Source organism: Pristis pectinata, chromosome 7, assembly GCF_009764475.1.
Source record: "Pristis pectinata isolate sPriPec2 chromosome 7, sPriPec2.1.pri, whole genome shotgun sequence".
NCBI classification, from domain to species: Eukaryota; Metazoa; Chordata; class Chondrichthyes; order Rhinopristiformes; family Pristidae; genus Pristis; species Pristis pectinata.
In genome coordinates this window covers 41,075,604-41,097,553 of record NC_067411.1, presented here as the reverse complement: position 1 = coordinate 41,097,553, position 21,950 = coordinate 41,075,604, and the positions used below count along the sequence as shown (strand labels likewise).

The 21,950-nt window shown below is 44.3% G+C and overlaps 2 protein-coding genes across 3 annotated transcripts in view; one reads left to right on the top strand and one right to left on the bottom strand.

Moving 5' to 3' along the window:
- The first annotated feature begins 225 nt into the window (after positions 1 to 225).
- Positions 226 to 1,362, top strand: LOC127572200 (actin-like protein 7A). Of its 2 annotated transcripts, XM_052019126.1 has the most exons (2): positions 460 to 489; positions 601 to 1,362. In XM_052019126.1, the coding sequence occupies exon 2, from the start codon at positions 601 to 603 to the stop codon at positions 1,360 to 1,362; it is 762 nt and encodes a 253-aa protein (XP_051875086.1). In that variant the 5' UTR covers positions 460 to 489. The 2 variants fall into 2 exon arrangements, with proteins under 2 accessions (XP_051875085.1, XP_051875086.1); XM_052019125.1 differs by having other exon boundaries at positions 226 to 1,362.
- Positions 1,363 to 7,547: 6,185 nt separating this feature from the next.
- The window catches only part of elp1 (elongator acetyltransferase complex subunit 1), a 70,261-nt gene continuing 55,858 nt past the window's right edge, over positions 7,548 to 21,950 (bottom strand). The window contains exons 32-37 of the mRNA XM_052019293.1: positions 21,789 to 21,902; positions 21,576 to 21,687; positions 19,657 to 19,784; positions 13,239 to 13,393; positions 9,827 to 9,902; positions 7,548 to 8,374 (exon numbers count right to left, since the gene is read on the bottom strand). Of these exons, the coding sequence (XP_051875253.1) occupies positions 8,310 to 8,374; positions 9,827 to 9,902; positions 13,239 to 13,393; positions 19,657 to 19,784; positions 21,576 to 21,687; positions 21,789 to 21,902 (650 nt within the window). The 3' untranslated portion in view covers positions 7,548 to 8,309. The remainder of the gene's footprint in view (positions 8,375 to 9,826; positions 9,903 to 13,238; positions 13,394 to 19,656; positions 19,785 to 21,575; positions 21,688 to 21,788; positions 21,903 to 21,950) is intronic.

Genomic DNA, 21,950 nt, shown 5'->3' with positions numbered 1-21,950 from the left:
AGACACGGTTAAGCCCTACAAAAGGGTTGAGGTGAACCCAAGGGAAGCACATTGGTGTCTCGCCGTTTGGAGACTGCAGTACGTCCGAGATACAAGAGTGGGGTTTCAGTAAAGGAGAGGATGGTGACCAAACCAGCAGTGCACACGCCCAGGAAGGCGGGCACCCCGTCGCCTCCCCCCGGAGCCCAGAAATCCGCCTCCAGGCTGTCCCAGAGCGTCAAGTCGATGGAAGTGAAGCCAGGAAGGGCGCTGAAGGAGATCAGGTCGGTGATGATTGACCTGGGCACGGGTTACTGCAAGGCCGGCTACGCCGGGCATCCCCGGCCCTCGGTGGTGCTCTCCTCGGCGGTGGGCAGACCGGTGCAGATGAGCGCCAAGACGGGCGACAACCGCCAGGAGAACTTCGTGGGCGACGAGCTGGCCAAGTCGGAGCCCAAGCTGAAGCTGGTCAACCCCCTGAGGCACGGCATCGTGGTGGACTGGGACGGGGTGGAGGCCATTTGGGCTCACATCTTCCACAAGGCCATGAGGATCCAGCCCGAGGAGCACGCCGTGATGGTGGCCGACCCTCCCCTCAGCCCGGCCACCAACAGGGAGAAGATGGCCGAGATCCTCTTCGAGACCTTCAGCATCCCGGCCATGCACATCGCCTACCAGTCCATCCTCTCCCTCTACTCGTACGGCCGCACCACCGGCCTGGTGGTGGAGTGCGGCCACGGAGTCACACACGTCGTGCCCGTCCACGAAGGCTACAACATGCCCCATGTGACGGGCAGGGCCGACTATGGCGGCGCCGACCTCAACGACTACCTGCTCAAGCTGCTCAACGAGGCGGGCAACAGGTTCACCGAGAAGGGGCTGCACATCGTGGAGGACATCAAGAAGAAATGCTGCTACGCCGCCGTCAACTTCGAGCAGGACCTCAACCTGGACGTCAACGAGTACCTGGTGGAGTACGAGCTCCCCGACGGTCACGTCATTACCATCGGCAAGGAGAGGTTCCGCTGCCCCGAGGCCCTCTTCAACCCCTCCCTCATGGGCTCCAAGGAGCCCGGCATCCACTCCCTGGCCCTGCACAGCCTGGACATGTGCGATAGCAACCTCAAGTGCGACATGTACAGCAACATCCTCCTGTGCGGCGGCTCCACGATGTTCGAGGGCTTCTCCGACCGCCTGCAGAAGGAGATGAACAAGATGGAGAGGGGCATGAACCCCACCGTGCACTGCATCCCTGAGAGGAAGTACTCGGTCTGGCTTGGAGGCTCCATTATGGCCTCCCTCAAGTCCTTCCAGCAACTCTGGGTGCGCAAGAGAGATTATGATGAGAGAGGTCCATTCGTCATTTACCGCAAGTGCTTCTGAACCTATTTTGCTGGAACTTTTGGAAGCATAGTTTAATACTTGGCCTGTATGCACATCGTCTAATTTAATTTATGGTTTCTACCGAATCTCAACACTACTTGCCTTAACGTGTTTTGACATAATAAAGCATTTCTCAGTATTTGTTTTGTCCGTTTCTTGCCAGTGGGTCAAGACGCATTTATTACACCGGAGACACAAGAGACTGCAGGCGCAACAAACAATCTGCTGGAAGAACTCAGCCGGTCGAGCAACATCTGTGGAGGGAAAAAAATTGTCGACGTTTCGGGTCGAAACCCTGCATCAGAACCCCGTCCAGCAGATTGTTTGTTGCTTTTTTATTACACGGGAGTCATGTTGACGCCTTTCTATCCCAAAGTCTCGGCTCTTTGGGCAGGAGGAACAGTCTGTCAGAATACACGGCAAGAGCCCAGTAACACCTATGGCATAGGAACAAAAAGAGAAGTGGGACAAGACAATTTGTCCTTCAAACCTATGCCACCCTTAAAGTTTATAAGAACAAACACACAAGAAAATAGCAGCAGGAGAGTAGGGCGCCCGGCCCCTCAAGCCTACCCTACCATTCGATATGATGATTGTTCATAGTTGATCTCAGTGCCATTTTCCTGCCTTACCCCTTGATCCCGTTAATGTCCAGAATCTATTGATATTTGTTGTGAATGAACTCATTGACTGAGTTTCCATAACCCTCTGGCACAGGGAATTTCAAAGATTCACCACCTACCGAGTGAAAAAAACATCTCAGCTCTAAAAAACCTACCCATTATTTTGAGACTGTGACCTCTAGCTTCAGGCTCCGGGACAGTTCTCATTTACATCCTCCTTGTATCCAGCCTGTCCAGCCCTGTAAGAATTTTGTAAATTTCAAATCTCCTGTTCTTCTAAACTTTAGAGAATACAAACCTAATCTATTCAGTCTCTCCTCCAACAAACTCACAATCCCTGTAATCAGTCTGGTGAATGTCCACTGCACTTCCTCCATGGCAAGTATAACCTTTTTAGGCAAAGAGTATATACGTTGGTAAACTATTAATTTAAGTTTATGTTAATTTATGCTTGTAAGGTACTGCGCTGCTGCTGCAAAAAGCTAATTTTCATGGCATTATTGGGTATGTAGGCCCATGACAATAAACTTGAACTTGAGACAAAAACTGTACACAATACTCCAGGCATAGTCTGACCAAGACCTTATATAATTGCAGTAAGACGTTCCTCCTGTACTCTAAACCTCTCATAATAAAGATCATTTGCACTCTTAGTTACCTGTTACACCTGCATGTTGGTCTACCTTGAACATTCCAGTTGGCTTGTGGCCTTTTTGACTTCTTGTTGCTTAGGGTGGTGGCAAGGATGGATTGCTGTGGCATGGAGTCAACGGCACTCAAGTCAAGTACATAGTTAGGATCGAGATCTTCCAACTGTTCCTCCCGGTGTGTACTGACTGCCTCTCTGCCCTTGATAAATTGACCTCTGTTCTTGGCTTTCAATGGGGTGGGAGGCTGGGTGTAGATGGCCTTGAAAATGCTGAGGAACCCATGCACGTCATGGTTGTCAGCAAGTTGCTGGATCTCTTGCATTCCTTCCTCCCATCATCTATTCTTTAGGTCATCAGTTTTCTGTCAAATGGTTGCCTTCGATTACCAGCAGAGCTGTTTCTTTTTCCTTGAGTCGTTGTGGAGCTTAAAATCTAGGAATGCCTTGTGTTTGTAGTTTTAAGTATCTCTTGGTTCTCCTGGTCATTCTCATCAAACCATTCATGGTGTTTTCTGCTAGAGAAGTTAACAGTTTAATTTACTGATGTTATTTATACTGTGAACACTCTATGGTTCTTGTTGCTTGGGGGTCTTCAGGATGGTTGCAAAGCACTGTCTGAGAAGAGTGATCACATGGGTTCCTTGAAACCTTCAACACTGATTTTCTTGGAGCAGCATTTCTGCCCAATACATCACAGGCACATCCCTCCCCACCATCAAAAGTATCTACATAAGGCGCTGCCTCAAGAAGGCAACATCTATCATCAAAGATCGCGACCATCTGGACCATGCCATCTTGTCACAGCTACCGTTGGGCAGGAGGTACAGAAGCCTGAAGTCCCACACCACCAGGTTCAAGAACAGCTACTTCATTTGGTTCTTGAACCAACCTGTAGAACCCTAATCACTACCTCAGTATAGTAACACTTTGACCACTTTGCACTTCAATGGACTTCGTTTTTATTTGTTCTAATTGTGTTCTTTCATATAATTTTGCATATGTTTAATTTGTTTTCTCTTGTGAATGTGTGTCTCTAATGCTATGTACCTGTGATGCTGCTGCAACCAAGTTTTCCATTGTACCTGTGCATACATGTACTTGTGCATATGACAATAAACTCACCTTTGACTTTGTTGCTTCCATTGTTTAGAAGACTGGTGAATGGATATAATAGTGAATTGGCAATGGTTTGTCCAGGAGTTGTTAGCACCTGTCGTGGCATGGATGATGCAGACTCTTTTGCAAGCTCTTGCTCAGTTAATATAACAGATGCCAATGCCTGGATTCTGAGTGTTGTCATGAGGTCTCATGATTGTCTCTTTGGCAAAGGATATTGGTTATGATCAGACTGTGCTCCAAGCATTTTGTCAGTGAGATTGCACAGGGGCTGTTCTTAGGGCTGGAGGAGACAGGGAAGTATTAGATGGGGTTAGGTTAGGTGAGATAAGAAGCAGATGGGTGGGACTGCAGATCACCAGGGGAGAGAGGGAAGAGTTGCCTGGTACGGGGAAAGGAGGAGGGGACATGGTAGTATAGTGCAAGAGTAAAAGAGGTAGTCAGGATTGGGGAGTGGGGTTGAAGATGAAGAGATTCAGGGATGGGTAGTATTGAGGATGAGAAGGGTCAAAAGGAAAGTGGAAGAGGCAGTAGGCAAGGATATTGGAACCTGAGCCCACCCCTCTGAGTGTGTGTGAGAGCGAGAGAGTGTTTGTGTGCTATGGGCCATCAGGTTCACATGGTTATTGGCTTTCAACAGATGCAGTCAGGACGTCTACATCCTGGAAAACATTGCTCATCTGCATCCCAGAAGAGGACAAAGTGGGCAATTTCAACGTCAGGGTTGGAAAGATAAACTGGTGTTCAGTAAACAAAGTGTGGTAGAAACAGACACTAATGTAGCTCTCAAAAAGGAATTGGGTAATTATTTTAATAACAAGAAATTGTAGGGCCACAGGAGAGAAATGGAGAATAGGACAGATTGCTCTGTGCCCTAACAATTGCTTTCCCCAGCTCCTCAATCTTACTACAAGGCATACACCGCACTGAAGTGTAAACCATTTCTGTAAGGCTTCATAAATCTTTCTCTTCTTTCCTGTTTCAATTTGCAATAATAGTCTATACAGTTATTAATATGCCATTGACAATTATTAAATATTATAATGGCATTGGTTTTATCTTCACATCATAAAATTGGTCATGGATGATTGATTAGAGGAATATCAACAGTTCAATGTGTTGTGTCAGAGGGAGTGTTTATGATTTGATCTAACTTGGGTCCTAGTATTCATTGCAAAGGGATGTTCATACAAGAGTAAGGAAGTCAGGGTGTTGGAAGGCCCTATCAGGTGTTTTGTGAGCAGTTTTAATTTCCTTACCCAACTTATACTTGCTTTAGAGAAGATTTACCAAAGCTTCACTAGGAAGAATGTGTTGTCCTATGTAGAAAATTATGAGAATAACCTACAGATGATCTCATTGGGCATAAACTGGTCTTAAGACGACTTGATAGATGCTGAGAGGTTGCTTCCTCTCAGCCTGGAATTACAGATCAGGAAAAGTTTCATTATTAGGGATCAAATATTTAAGACTGAGATGGCTGGGAATTTCTTTATGCAAATTGTTGTGAATCTTTGGAATTCTCTATCAAGGTCTGTGGATGCTCAGTCAATTACTATATATTTAAGGCTAAAATTAATAGACTTTTGGACACAGATAATGGAAGGATATGGGGTTTGATAGAAATGCAGAATTACTGTAGTGTTCACTCATAATCTTATTGAATGGTGGAGCTGTCTCAAAGAGGTTGCGTGGCCTACTACTGCTTCAAGTTCTTCCATTCTCATAAGGTGACTATTTCTATTTGGTATAGGTGGTAGCAAAGGAGGAATAGGTCTGATAAGTTTTTTTTCTAAAACTAACAATAAATTAGTAACTCCGTTTTCAAAGCAGTTTATAAAACTAGGAACCTGTCTTTAGCGAGTGCCATTCACTTAGAAATACGTCCTAAGATGCTTCCCATAAAAATGGAAAGAATTATTAGGTGGGGATCATAGCTGAGAGTTTCAAGGTGATTTTTAAATGAGGGAAGGAAGTAGGTTCCAGAGTAGGAAGTCTGGAAAGATATGGCTGTCAATGATGGGGCTAACATACAGGAATACTGAATGAAACAGCCAGATGAACAAATTTTGGTGGTTGTAGGGTTAGAAATTATTTGATAGGGAGAAATGAGATTATAATGCACCAAAGAACAAGAACGAGAATTTTAAATTGGAGGTGAAGATAGAGCAGGAGTGAATATGGTGAGGACAGGAGCAATGGGCGAGTCAGATGTGGTCTGGAACACAATACAGGCATCAAATTTTTGGATTACCTGAACTTTACAGAGGAAGCAAGATGCAGGGCTGGTCAGGAATATTGTGGTACTGTACAGGCAAGTGTAAATGTGCTAACAGCAGTGATTAAAATATTAACAGCGGGTGGACTGAGCACAGAGCTTCCACCTCAATGTAAAGGCCCACTGCTTCCACCTTTATCTTTACGTAGAACATGCAAACAGCTAACTAAAGTAAGCTTTCCTTTTTAACAGGTCAAAGGATTGCAACCGAGGAATACATTGAAAAATTTGATGGGGATGAACAAATAACCACCACTTAATAAATAATGCTGGAGTGTGTGAAGCTTTGAAAGACAATGGGATTCAGATATTGGAGAATAAAGGCCCTTTGAACAGAATAGTGGAAAAATTAAATGAAGCAAAGTAGGACTTAAGGTCACATGACTAAATTAATAAAAGGGCAAATTTAGGACAGATGCCAGGAAGACCTTCACACAGTGCACTGCTATTATAGAGTAATCATGAAAAAAATAAATGGATTAATAGAAATGGTGAAGGGGACTTGGGTAATTCTGGAGCTATGAAGGTACATTGTAAGCTGATTACCCTGCCACAGTTCAGAATACTAGGTTAGACTCTCAAGGTTGACCTTTTCAGTGGGGTTTTACACTACTTAGTGAATCTGGAAAGAGCATCTGCTACAACATCAGTTGGAATCATGTGTATGTATTAATGAATAAAGCTCTAAAAAAAGACAAGCAGTAAAAGATTTGAGTAAATATACATGCTATGTACTGAATGCTAAGCACATCAGAGAGAGTTTGGTGTTAATGAACTTGTAGGTTTCTAACTGTCTGTGAAGGGCTTCATTATGCCCCATGCAATATCCTCAACTAATCATAATACCACTGATTTACAACCTTGCAAAAAGGCATTAAACTTTTAAAACATGGATAAATTTTGCACTGTTCTTTTGCAAGGTATCAAAGGAACATTCTGCAATCTCACATGACCCTTATTTTTTAAGTACTTATAAAATTTATCTTAAGGATTTTCCTTATGATAGCTGGTTCCAGTTTTATAAGTTGGAGAGCACACATTTCAGTGTGGCCTCCCCGTGCATACCTAACCAAAAGGCATGTCAAACCTATTAATGCAGAAGTAGCAGGTGGAATGAACTACTGAAAACACCACATAATAATGGTGATACTGCAAATGCTGGAAATACTCCAAAGAGTATTCAGCATCAGTGGACAGAATCAGAGTTAACATTTCAGTTTGCTGAAGCTTTGATGAGTTGCTTCAGTGTACTTTGTCCATGATACACAGTGCAGTTATGGTGTGCTACTGATAAACAGTCAAGGTGGTGTATGGGGTGTCCATTTTGTCTGAGATGTTGTTGAACTTCTTGAGCTCTGGTGGGCCTGCACTGATCCAGCCAAGTGCAAAGTACTGTGACACACTCCTGATGTGCCTTGAGATGGTGGAAAGGGTTTGGGGAATTGAGAAGTGAACATTTTGATGCAAAATGATGAACCTCTTACCCACATTTGGTTAAAGCACCAGTAGGCTATAGATCTCATCACCAATGTCTTTGCAATTTATTGTGCAAGCACTTTGCTTACTCAAACTCTTGCAACCAAACAAGCATCATACAAACCTCTACAAACAGAATAACATATAAATTGACAATCATACAGACTGAATGACTGACATCTGAATTTCTGATGCAGTCTTAAAGCAATTTTCCAAAGTGCCTATAAATAAAATCATTTACAACATTTTTCAGTTAGCAAGAGATCTTGATCTAAATTCAGATCTCACAGCAATACACTGAAACCTCCCTGTTATTTTACTTTTGTCAGTGATGGTTTTCCTGTTACAGAAAACATCTAACATTTGCAGATTCTGCCCTAATTTGGGGATGTATTTTATGTTCCTGCTGCCCAAGTGTTTATCTCACACCACCTTCCATGACAAATGGCTTTCTTTACCCATTTTGTTTGCTTTCAAAATCACTGTGGAAACATGGAAACATTTGTAAAAGAATATAAAATTCAGATTTTTACAAGGAAATAATAGGTGTTAACCAAGATTTTCAAGTGATGGTTTATAACTTCTTGCCTTCTGAGTACAAGTTTTATGATTGTAATAAAGACGTGGTCATACGATCAGTCACATTTTGTAACTGGAGAAAGCGTCCACATTCCTGTTTGTGCATCCATCACTGCTAATCATTTTCACGAGTCAGCTTTGCATTCACATTGCCTCATGCTGACTGCATTATACACAGATAGTAACAGATAGTCCAAAGATGGTGATGTGTCTGACTGGAATTGATTCATAGAATATTCAGCTTCCACTTCACATTCTTAGTGAGTTTAGGTGGGACAAAGACTTCTTCATCTGAAAAATGAAATACATGCGATCAGACAATACCAATTGATCTGAATTCAGGGTATGGTGGTTATATTACTCCACTAATAATCCAGAGGCAAAGGTTTCAATCTCATCACGGCATCCAAAGAATTGAAGTACAAGTAATTAAATAAATAAATCTGAAACAACAAACTAGTATCAATAAGGATGACCTGGACTTACTCAACAGGTTCCTCAATATCTTTTAGGGAAGGAAATCTGCCCAGGATGGCCTGAAGGTGACTCCCGATTCACTGGAGTTGACTTTCATTGCCTTGAGAAGGAGCCTATCACATGTGTTAGTTGTTAAGAAAGTGGCTCATCCTCAATTTGTCAGGATCGTTAAGCATAGATAATAAATGCTGATTTTGTCAGCCAAGTTCCAAATACCATGAATGAATCATATACATATAAATTTGCTACCAACACAACCATTTTTGTATTCTGATTCACCACTATATCTCACCTGTCCTCACCAATAAATTGGACAATTTTTAGTTTTTAAACCTGCTTCTATCAGTTGTAATAACTCTTAGTAAAGCGTGGCCCTATTCATTGTTTCCCATTATTTTCATAAACTGATGGATGGTATAGGTTTCTGCTGTTAATTTGGCAATGCAACATAAGCTCCACTGATTAATTCCACTAACCTATGCTGCATAGTCAAATTAATAGCAGAAAAGCAGCCGCCTTTAACTATCAATGATTATACAGTTTTAACACTCTGCATTCATTTAGTTCTTTCATGTGGTCAGGTTCACCAGCTCTGCCAGCCAGCTCCTTCACTCTAGTCAGCACCCAGTGCTTCAATAATAATAAGCGCTTCCTCTCCCGCAAGACAGAATATTTTTTATTGACATTTAGATAAAACCACTTCCTAAATGCTCTGAAATTTAGATATATGTTGCACTTCGGTTTCTTTATTATTTCCTAGTTGTGTTATCTTCATCATCTGCCTTCCAAATATTTTCCACTGGATTTCAAAAATCTAGCCAGACTCTCCCACAGTAGGACTGAGTGAGTGTTGTACATTTGGAGGTGCCATCTTTTGAATGTTAAATCCAAGCCACATCATTTCTCTCGGGTGGATGTTAACAGATACAATGGCAAAGAGAGCTGGGGAGTTCTCTTCCTTATCCTGGTCACTACTTATCCATCAAATACCAAAAGTTGATTATCTAGTTGTTATCTCATTGTGGAGCCTGGTTTTCATGAAATTAGCAACCGTGACTATACTTAAAAACTACTTTATCCATTGTAGTGGTTTGAGATGTCCCATATCTGTCATTTTTTTCTTACAGTAAAATAATCTCAAAGCGTGGGCGACCTGAACTTAAGTAAACGTCACTGCTGCTTTAAAGGTTACGCTGCTCATCTGTGAATAGCTGAATATGGAACCTTAACTCCAGGCTTTGCTCTAACCACCTTTGCACAACTGACCTTGGTGAGCTGTCATTCCACGTGGCCATTGGAGGGAGGCGGTAATACTATTTGCAGTAGAATCTGGTCCAAGAACCTAAAACAAGCAAAAAACATTTGATACAAGTGGCAAACATTAATACTTACCCAAATTTGGCCTTCCAATATACCAAATATACAAAACACTACATCTAAATAAAAGGAAATAAAAAAAGTTTGATAAATACATTATTTTTCTCTCTTCACTTTAGACAAGCTTGCTTTCATAGGAACAGCAGCAGCCTAGTCAACTGCCTAACTCCATTCTGCCATTCATTTGGCTCATAATTGCTACCCTTGGATCAACCTGTGAAATTTGAGGATCTTTCTATCCTTTTCAATCCTCGTTGGAGGAATTCTCCAGCACTAAGTGGGAACAATCCCTTGAGTGCACAATCTGGATCAAAGAGCATCACAAGGGATTTTTCTTGAACTGGCATAACTGCAGGTTCCCTCCAAGTCACACATCCTCCTGACTTGGAAATCTACTGATATCCCTTCATCATAGCCAGGTCCAAATTCTGGATACCCCTTACCTAACCATACCATGAAAGAACATAGAACAGTACAGCACAATACAGGCCGTTTGGCCAACAATGTTATGCTGACCTATATAAACCAGATCCACATTCAATCTATCTCCCTCTCTCCTTCACCTCCCATAACCCTCTACTTTTTTTCATCCACATGCCTATCCAAGTGTCTCTTAAGTGACCCCATCGTATTGGCCCCTACCACCACCCCTGACAGTGCATTCTGGGCACCCACCACTCTGTGTAAAAAAAACCTCTGACATCTCCCCTGAACTTTCCTCCACGCACCTTAAATAGATGTCCTCTGGTACTGGCCATTACTGCCCTGGGGAAAAGGTGCTGGCTGTCCACTCTGTCTATGCCTCTCATAATCTTATATACCTCTATCAAGTCACCTCCCATACTCTGTCACTCCGAAGAGAATAGCTCTAACTTACTCAACCTCTTCTCATAAGACATGTTCTCTAATCCAAGCAGCATCCTGGTAAATCTCCTCTGCACCATCTCTAAAGCTTCCACATCCTTCCTATAATGTGGCGACCAGAACTGAATACAATACTCCAAGTGTGGTCTAACCAGAGTCTTATAGAGCTGCAACGTTACCTCTCGGCTCTTGAACTCAATCCCCCAGCTAATGAAGGCCAGCACACCACACGCCTTCTTAATCACCCTATCAACTTGTGTGACAACTTTGAGGAATCTATGCACTTGGACCCAAAGATCTTTCTGTTCCTCCACACTGCTAAGAATCCTGCCATTAACCTTGTACTCTGCGTTCAAGTTCGAACTTCCAAAGTGTATCACTTCACACTTCTCTGGATTGAACTCCATCTGAAAGAAAAGCAGAAATGCTGGAAACACACAACGGGTCAGGCAGGCTGTGAAAGGGTCATGGACTGGAAATGTTAACTCTTTTTCTCTTTCCAACAGATGCTGACTACTTCCAGTATTTTTTGTTTTTATTTTAGATTTGCATCATCTGCAGCCTTTTTTTGATTTTCAGTGCAGTGGAAGGACTGCAGCAGTTCAAGCTGATGGCTCATCACCATCTTCTCAAGAGCAACAGGGATGGGCAATGACTGCTGGCCTTGCAACTGACATACAGATCCTGAAAGATTTTGAAAATTCTGCAACTAATTTCCCCCTCCCAGCATGAAAGGAATCCTTGACTTAAAAATGTATTCAGTTCTGGCTAGCCTGGTGCAACCTATGGCTTAGTGAGATTTATTGTTTATCCAGCATTTGTCAAAATGCGAGAACCAGCAACAGACATTAATCTTCCCAAATATAAGGAGTTAAACTCAAAAACTTCCCTTGAATTAGAAGTTGGGTTGGGGAGATGATCTAATTTAAGTGTTTCAGTTGATTGAAAATGTCAGTCTTCATTGAGTCTTGATTGAAGGTGTCACTCCTGGTGACAACACCAGAAGGAGGCGGCATTAAAATTAGAGCTATATTCTCAGGAGTGATGCAGAAGCACTTTTTCACATAGAGGGCTAGAGGAAATCTTGAACCCTTCCCCAACAAGCTGCGAGGCTGGGGTCAATTGAAAATTTCAAACCCAAGACTGAGAGATTAGTTTTAAGTCTGAAGAGTTAGAGAACCAAGGGGTTGATACACAGATCCCCCATGATCTGAATGAATGCTGGAACAGGCTTAAGGGGATAAATAGCCTCCTCTCTTTCTTAAAAGACGTTTGTGACATTAATTCAGTACTTCAGTTTTACCAGCACAACTTCCTCTGCCTTCAGGCTTCTGTACTAGGTTTGGCATTCTTATCAATTCATTGCAAACTTTTTAGATATGTATCATCTTTCTCGAGATAACAAGGAAATTTAGTGCTGCAGATAACTGATTCTTGCACTTGACCACATTTCCTACCTGGTAATCTGCTAGACACACAGTGCCTGACTACAGCAAAACCAATGTGTTTTACAATAACGTTGCACTGAAGAATATCAGCAAAGCCCTTGTATGTTATTCAGTTGCTTAATTTTAGCAACAGCACTGCCATATATTAGAGCCTGTGCTTTACCCCCAAACCTTGGTGTAAGCCATGCAAACAGCAATGTCCCGGATTAATTTTGATCATGCAAGGGGTCTGCTGAGGAATTTCCCAAATACTATTTCCCCAAAATTGGACCATGCTTTTCAAATAAAAAACTACTGGAGGAACTCAGTGGGTCAGACAGCATCTGTGGAGGCAAAACGATAGTCGATGTTTCATGTCTGATGCAGGGTCTCAACCCAAAACGTCAACTAGTTCTTTGCCTTCACACGTGCTGCTTGACCTGCTGAGTTCCTCTAGCAGTTTATTTTTTGCTCCAGGTCCCAGCATCTGCAGTCTCTGTGCTTTTAACACCCATTTGCCTCTCCCAGGGTTTCAGGAGATGTAGCATGTGTTAAAATGAAAATAATCTGAAGCATTATTATCTGAAAACTTTTGTGTGGGACAGGCAGATCAACCAGAGGCAGTTTTGTTATCCCGTCGCTGTTCATTAGGATAAACCTGCAGGCTCGAAGATATAATGAACTGAAAATGCAGAATGACGTTGATCACGTTTAATTAAAAATGACTGAAAATGTTTGCTGGCCTGAAAGAAGTAGACATGAATTCCCAGTCTGTAGACCAGATGTCCATTTCCCTTTACTGCTTTTACAAAGCATGCAGGAAACGACCTGATCTTAGTGCAAGTCGTCACGGCAGGTTATTTGCTTATGAAGAGTGGGTGACCTCTGGTATATAAAATGATATTTTATCTGAGATGGTAAATAGCAGAGGTTATTCCAGGTCAAGTACATCAAATGAGAAATAAAAATCCACTTGCATCATTTACTGATAACATTATCGCTTCACTTACTGGACAGGGAGTTGATCTCTTCACATCAGACTGCCAGATATCAGCAATTGACTTTTCCATTAGCTGTAGGATGCCTTCAAGAACTTTTTGCAGCTCTGAAGCCAGATCATCAAAGCCAAAAAGGACCAAAACTTTCAGCAAGCTGTGCACTTCACCTGGACAAAAGAACCACACACACTCAGCAACCTCAGAAAACAGGCTTAAGATTTAAAATTCATGTAAATAAATTAAGAAATCATATGGAACTGTAAAAAAAAGTACAAAAATAGGGATTTCCGGTGTGAATTAGCTCGGCATAAAAATATTAGGATTGTAAAAACTAATGTTAAATAAAAAAAATCCGTTAATACAAAGATCAAGAAAAACAGATATTGAACATCAGATTGAACTCAGTGATTGCACTCTTGCCTTTGAACTAGATGTTACAGTTCAAGTTCTACTTCAGAGAGCTAAATACAAAATCAAGGCTGACACCCTAAAGCAGTACTGAGAGCTGCACTGTCCAAGGTGCTAGCTTTTGGAGGAAACATTAAATGCAAGCCAATTGCCCTGTCTGATGCATGTAAACAATCCTATGAAATTTGCTGGTGCCCTGCCCACTATCCATCTTTCTCCAATGTCACCAAATAACAAACATTTAGTTGAATATCTCAATGCTGTTTTGCATGCTTGGTGAGAACAAATTGCCTGCCAGGTTTCCTACATTACAGTAGTGCGTACATCCATAGCATTTCATTGACTGCGAAGTCATGGAAGGGGCCAAAAAAAAACTTTAAACTTGCATTTTTTTCCCCTCTTAAAGACCCATTCACAAAAAGGGAAAAAAAAACAATGTAATTTGAGTTTGTGATGGGTGAAAGAAAACTAATCCTTTTAACCAATAATGGGGAGTTAAAAGCAAAGCCACAAATCCACATCCCCCCTTTAAGAGAATTCTAACCACTCCATCCAAATGCCTGTGAAACTCCCAACCTGATAAAAAGAGAAAATGTTAGCTAAAATAATTCACTTTGAAGCCCTCATGGTCAACATCTAATGAAGAACATAATTCCTGTCAAAACGAGTTCAATCTCTTAAAAGGAGCTGTCTGCAGTATAGATAATAATACATTATTCCTGACCAAAGTCCATCTTCAGTACTGACTTAGGAACAATGAGGCAATCCATTCTATGGAATTTAACCAAATGGTTACTCATGACAGTGATTTCCTGCTGTTAATAATCTTACAAAATAGGCAAAGTGTAGCGACTCACCGTCCGAGCAAGTGAATCGGCTCGGCGGTTGGGTTGCGTGTCGTCGGAGCAGCGAGGCCCAAGATGGCGTTGGGCCTTCGTCTTCCCCGAGCGAAAGGGAGAACCCGCGCGCGGGTAAGGTTTGATGATGTAGCATATAAATCATTGCCGTTTTAAGTGGGTGGGAACAGTCTCTCTTAAAAGGCCCGCGCAAGGCGGGAAAATAAACCAGTTCTTGTTCTGAAACCCATTGACTAGTGTCTTGTTTTCACATCGCAGTAGCAGCCGCTACATTGGTGACCCTGACGGTCCAAACAGATTTTGGACCCGCACAATGGACGGCAACACAGCAGCCAACGCAGTGGCACTCAAGCTGCCCACCTTTTGGATGCTTCGTCCCAGCGTCTGGTTTGACCAGGCCGGAGCACAATTCCACCTTCGGCAGATCACCTCCGACTCCACAAAGTACTACCATGTGGTCAGCTCTCTGGACCAGGAGACAGCCGCCCAGGTCGGAGACTTCATCCAGTCTCCTCCGGAGGAGGATAAGTACCCAGCTTTCAAAGACCTTCTGATTCGGACCTTCGGCCTCTCCCGTCGCGAGCGCACCGCCCGCCTGCTTCATCTCGACAGCCTGCAGGACAGATCCCCATCCGCCCTAATGAATGAGATGCTGGCATTGGCTAAGGGACACAAGCCCTGCCTAATGTTTGAACAGGCCTTCCTCGAACAACTACCCGATGACATTCACCTGCTGTTGTCCAACGCCGATTTCAGCAACCCACGTGAGGTAGCTGCCTGGGCAGATGTCCTGTGGAAGGTCAAACATGAGAGCGGTTCATCCATCGGCCAAATTGCCAGGCCGCGAGCCCAACGCCTGCCTAAACCAGACCCAGCAACCAAGTGACCACACCCCAGAAACACAGATGACGACACTGGCAACCAGCTGTGTTTCTACCATCAGAGGTGGGGCGCGGAGGCCTGTCGATGCTGCCCACCCTGCAAGTTTCAGGGAAACGCCAGGGCCAGCCGCCACTAACGGCTACAACGGCTGGCCGATGACAAAGCCTCCTATTCGATCGGGACAAGCAGTCTGGGCGGTGTTTCCTCATCGATACTGGAGCAGAGGTCAGTATTTTGCCCCCGACCAGCCACGACACTCGTAACAGGCAACAAGGTCCTGTACTCAATGCCGCAAACGGCACAACGATACGGACTTTTGGTACCCGTACACTTCAATTACAATTCGGCAGCAGCCGTTTTACCTGGACCTTTACCCTTGCCACCGTTGCCCGACCACTCCTAGGAGCCGATTTCCTTCGGGCCCACAACCTGTTAGTCGACCTGTGAGGGAAGCGGCTAGTTCACTCCAGAACTTTCCAGACCTACCCCCTGGGAGAAGCCAGCCTACCAGCCCCACTCCTGGACTCCATTTCCCTGTCTGGCAACGAGTTCACTAAGCTCCTAGCCGAATTCCCATCAGTTTTGGCACCTCAGTTTACAAATTCTATGCCCAAACACGGGGTGCAACACCACATCATTACCACAGGGCCACTCCTTCATGCCCGAGCACGACAACTACCTCCAGACAAGCTCTGCCTGGCAAAGGAAGAGTTCCGTTGCATGGAGGAGCTGGGGATCGTTCGCAGGTCAGACAGCTCCTGGGCCTCCCCCCTGCACATGGTCCCCAAAGCCACCGGCGGGTGGAGGCCCTGCGGCGACTACCACAGGCTGAATGACGCCACCACCCCGGACCGCTACCCCATCCCTCACATCCAGGACTTCGCAGCGAACCTACATGGGGTCCGCATCTTCTCCAAGGTGGACCTCGTTTGGGGATACCACCAAATCCCGGTCCACCCGGATGACATCCCCAAAACTGTGATTATCACCCCATTCGGCCTCTTCAAGTTCGTTCGAATGCCGTTCGGCCTTAAAAACGCCGCACAGACTTTCCAGCGGCTGATGGACGCAGTAGCCGACACCTGGACTTTGTGTTCATTTACTTAGATGACATACTAATCGCCAGCCGTGACCGCCAAGAACACCTTTCCCACCTCTGCCAACTGTATTCTCGTCTCCGTGATTTCGGCCTCACAATCAACCCGGCCAAGTGCCAATTCGGACTTGACTCTATCGATTTCCTCGGCCACAAAATCACCAGCGACGGAGCAACACCCCTACCCACCAAGGTAGATGCTATCCGCCATTTTGCCTGCCCCAACACGGTCAAAGGCCTACAGGAATTCCTGGGGATGGTCAACTTTTACCATTGGTTCATCCCTGCAGCAGCCCGTATCATGCGCCCTTTGTTCTCGCTGATGGCTGGTAAGGGCAAGGACATCGCCTGGAACAACAAGGCTGCTGCTGCCTTCGTTAAGGCCAAGGACGACCTGGCAGACGCCATGATGCTTGTACACCCTAGGAGAGACGTCCCAACCGGCCTCACAGTGGACGCATCCAACACCGCGGTTGGTAGAGTACTGGAACAACTGATCAAAGGCCGTTGGCAACCCTTGGCATTTTTCAGCAGGCACCTTACAGCACCTGAACTGAAATACAGCGCTTTTGATCGAGAACTTCTAGTGCTGTACCTGACGGTCCGGCATTTCCGGTACTTTTTAGAAGGCTGGCCTTTCACCGCTTTCACTGACCATAAGCCTTTGTCCTTCACCTTCTCCAAAGTCTCTGATCCCTGGTCAGCTCATCAGCAGATACATTTGTCCTACATTTCCGAATTCACAACGGATATGCAACATGTCTCCGGAAAGGACAATGTTGTTTGCTGACACTTTCCAGCTGACGACGAGCTGCCCAGCTACAGAACCGCAGTCTCGGGCCTGCAGCTCCAAGATTTCTTAGTCGGTCCAGGTCAGCAGACCCTCCTTTACGACGTCGCAACAGGTCAACCCTGCCCTATAGTTCCTGCAGCCTGGCAGAAACGCGTTTTCGACTCGATACATGGGTTGGCGCACACGTCCATCAGATCAACTGTCCGACTGGTCGCCAGCAAGTTCGTCTGGCATGGCCTGCGCAAACAGGTCAGTGAGTGGGCCAGGACTTGTCCACACTGCCAGACATCGAAAATCCAACGACACACCAAGGTCCCGCCACAGCAGTTCGAGCCTACCCGTAGAAGGTTCGACCACATCCACGTTGACCTCATTGGTCCTCTGCCAGTTTCAAGAGGAGCCCGGTACCTCCTTACCATCGTGGACCGGTTCACGAGGTGGCCAGAGGCGATCCCTCTATCTGACATCACGACTGATTCCTGCGCCCGGGCGCTGCTCACAACTTGGATCTCACGCTTTGGTGTTCCGGCCCACATCGCTTCAGACAGGGGCACCCAATTTACCTCCAGCCTCTTGTCTGCATTAGTGAACATGCTGGGGACGCAGCTGCACACCACCACGGCCTACCACCCTCAATCAAACGGGTTAGTGGAACGTTTCCACCGCCATCTAAAATCAGCCTTGATGCCCGCCTGAAGGGTCCTAACTGGGTCGACGAACTGCCTTGGGTCCTGCTCGGCATATGCACTGCCCCCAAGGAAGACCTCCACGCTTCATCAGCTGAACTCGTGTATGGGGCGCCCTTGGTCGTCCCAGGGGATTTCATACCCACCCTTCGGGACCAAGGGGAACAACCCATGGCAGTCCTGCAAAGGCTGCGCGAGAGGCTCAGCAACTTGGCACCAATTCCCACTTTGCGGCATGGTCAAGCCCCATCCTGTGAGCCCAAGGAACCACGAGACTGTAAGTTCATTTTTGTTCGCAGGGGCACACCTCAGGCACCGTTGCAATGACCATATGAGGGGCCGTTCCGAGTCATCGGGAATAATGGGTCCACCTTTATTTTGGACATTGGGGGCAAGGAACAGGTCTTCACAACGGCCCATTTAGATCTACAACAACCGGTCGAGGTTCCAGCACCGCAACGCAGAGGCCGACCTCCTAAGCAATGGCTAACACAGCCCGCGGACCTTGGGGACCGTATTGCCGGTTCTGGGGGGGGGGGGGGGGGGGTTGTGTAGCGACTCACCGTCTGAGCAAGTGAACTGGCTCGGCAGTCGGGTTGCGCGTCATCAGAGCGGTGAGGCCCAAGATGGCATTGGGCCTTCATCTTCCGCGCGCGGGAAAGGTTTGATGACGTAGCGTATACGTCATTGCCGTTTTAAGTGGGCGGGAACAGTCTCTCTTAAAAGTCCCGCGCAAGGTGGGAAAATAAACCAGTTCTTGTTGTGAAACCCATCGACTAGTGTCTTGTTTTCACATCGCAGTAGCAGCTGCTACAAAAGTAAAAATCTTCAAGTCAGCTTCCTATTTCTCAAAATATTAACTATTATTATTAACTATTAACCATTATTAAAGATGTTATAGGAGGACACTTAGAGATAATTCAAGTTAATCAGTCAAAGTCAATATGGTTTTGTGAAAGGGAAATCATGTTTAACTAACTTAAAGTTCTTTGAACACGTGCTGTGGATAAAGAGGAACCAAGGGATGTACTGTAGTTAGATTTCCATAACGCATTTGATAAGGTGCCTCATCAAAGGTTATTGTGAACATAAAAGCTCATGGTGGAAGGTACATAATAGGATGAAAAGAAGATTGGTTGGCTAACAGGAAACAGAGTAAGCATAAGTAGGTCTTTTGCTGGCTAGCAAGATGTAATAGTGCCAAATCCACATAGATCAGTGCTGGGGTCCGAACTTCTTACAATTCATTTAACTGACTTGGATGATGGCACTGAATGTATTTGCTGATGACTGGTTAGATTGTTTCTGTTGGAGTTTAGAAGAGTAAGAGGGAACTGGACTGAAACAAGATCCTGAGTGGTCTTGACAGGATGGACGTGGAAAGGATGTTTCATCTTCTGGGAGAATCTAGAACTAAGGGTCCTGTTTAAAAATAAGGAGTCACAGAGGAACACAAGTCTTTGGAACTCTCTTGCTTAAAGGGCGGTGGAAGGAGAGTCTTTGAACATTTTTAAGGCAAGGATGCACATATTTAAGACAAGGATGCACTTACTCCAGCTCCTAATTCAAATGCCCAGGTGTCATGAAAAAAAGTTTTCAATTTTCTGGAATATAAATATTATTTTTGACAAAAATGCCCCATCAGCTTTAAGGAGCAAGAGGAATCTACAGTTTTTTTTACAAAAAATAAGTGAGGGTTAGGGAATACCTGTCAGTTTGTCCACAGTGCATATTATTTCTCTCAATGCTTCCAGCAATGCTACATCTTCCATAGGACTCCCCTCCTTCAAGCTGTGCTTTTTCCGTTCTGCTTTCCTACGGTTTTTTGAACTCCGCCTGCAAAATTCACAGGTTCAAAGTGGTTGTGTGATACCATAGATTATTACTGTGGTGTTAGTACTGGGTTAAAGATTCATAAGCTTAAATAAAACCTTTAAGAAAATGACAAAAGTCAACAGATATGCCGAAGTGGCTTTCACTCTCGTCAGACCTGGAGGCTTAAGCACAACAGTCTCCAGTACATTGTCGAGTGGATGCTATTCTGCTGTAAGTGTTGTCTTTAAAGGGAGTTAAAGCTATGCTTGGTCTATTTTCTCAGGCAGATGTAAAAGAAACCATGGCACTTTTCCAAGAAGGATTGTGAATCTCAGTGCCCACACTTATCATTGAACTAACATCATTCAAAGTGTCAGGTTATCTTTGTCATTATCACACTGCTGTTTGTGGGAGCTTGCAATGCTCAAATTGGCTGTTATTTTTCCTACAATACTGACTGTGCCTCACAACTCCTTCACTGGCTGCATGACCCCTTGGGATGTCTAGAGCTTGTGAAAAGTGCCAGTTAACTGCAGGTCTTTGTTTTTCCAAACCACATCCAGTCATCATTAAGTCATGCTCAATTATCAAACTATGTGACTGGTTTGCATACTGCTGCTACTGATGCACTAAGTGGCTTGAAATTTTTTACCTCAAGTCTGTGTGCACTAAATAATAAAACACTTTTTTTCATTTTTACAGACCTTTAAAAGCTCCAGTAAAATTACCAAAAGTAGCAATCTATAGGTGTTGTACTTAATGCTATGTCAAACCCACATTCACTTTCACAAATAGTCAGCACTTTGCTATGGTTAAGAATCTGATCTCATTTGTATTGCAAATGTGCAAAAGCTCTGTTCATGTGGTATGATTACTTCGCAGTCCTGAACTTCGAATGTGCACTATTTTTAGTTACCACAAAGACTCCAAATGCAAGCAGAGACTTGAAATGCATCTTCTACAGATTACTGCAAATGAAAAGTAATTTACAATGTAGGAAACATATCTTTTAGAGTACACAATTTTCTAAAAATCACTCAACATTGTTCAATGGAGACACAAGAGATCACAAATGCTGGAATCTGAAGCGACAAACAAAATGCTGGAGGAACTCAGCGGGTCAGGTAGCATTTGTGGAAGGAAATGGACAGTCGATGTTTCGGGTTGAGATCCCCTGTTCAACTCCTGGTCTAATTTCCAACTTCTCTCCCCACATCCCTACCTCCACACCAAGGTGTTGACCATGGACTCTTGCTGCTGATCAGAAAGTCACAAGTTCAAGTCCCAACTCCAAGATGGCATTTCAAGATTCAGGCCAACACTTCCAGTACAGTACTTGAGGAGTGCCATTCTTCAGAAGTACTGTCATACAGATGTGTCATTAAGTTGAAGAAGGGAGCGGGAGTTTTCTCCAGGGGCCAATGTTTATCCCTCAACCAACACTACAAGAACAGATTACTGGTCATTACCACATTGCTGTTTATGGGATCTTCCTGTCTGAAGAATGACCAATGTGTTTCCTCGAACCAATTCTGCACGTTTTAACTGCCTTGAGGCTGCTAAGTGTTTGGAATGCCCCAGTGAAATGCAAGGTCATAATCACAAGTCTCTTTGATAAATCACCATCTTGCTGAAAGCCAATTTCTCCTCCCACTTAATGAGTTATTCTGATAACACTGTGAAGCTTGTCACAACACTAATTTGTATTAAATTCTGACACCCCAACTTGTGCCGCTTTACCTCTTTGTATCCAGGTCGGGACAAACTGATGCAGAAATGGAATCTTGTTGGGAATATTAACTAGAAACTTACGCTGATATCCTGGAGTTACTGTGCGAATATTTGGAGCTCACTCCACCTGCTGACCGCAAACTGCTTCTGTCTGAATAGAGATCAGAGTCCGGGCCATCGGCCACCTCCTCATCTACGGAAAATTAAGAGAACTAAACCACAAGTCCTAGCTCATTTTATAAAAATACTGCATCATTCTTAAAAACAAACCTAGCGTAGAATGTGTAAATTTACCTAATAATCCTTCCTGTGCTTTCAGTTTCATTTCCCATACAATTTTGAGCCGGGATTTATGACGGATAAATAAGGTTTTCTGAGAATCGAGGAATGCCATCTGGTTACTATGAGCTAGAATGGGAATAAAAAGCAGAATAATGTTCATTATTTGTACTGCAA

Bases quoted from the DNA above. Each gene is read 5' to 3' on its own strand.
- LOC127572200 (XM_052019125.1), top strand. From the start codon at position 226: ATGGAAGTGAAGCCAGGAAGGGCGCTGAAGGAGATCAGGTCGGTGATG.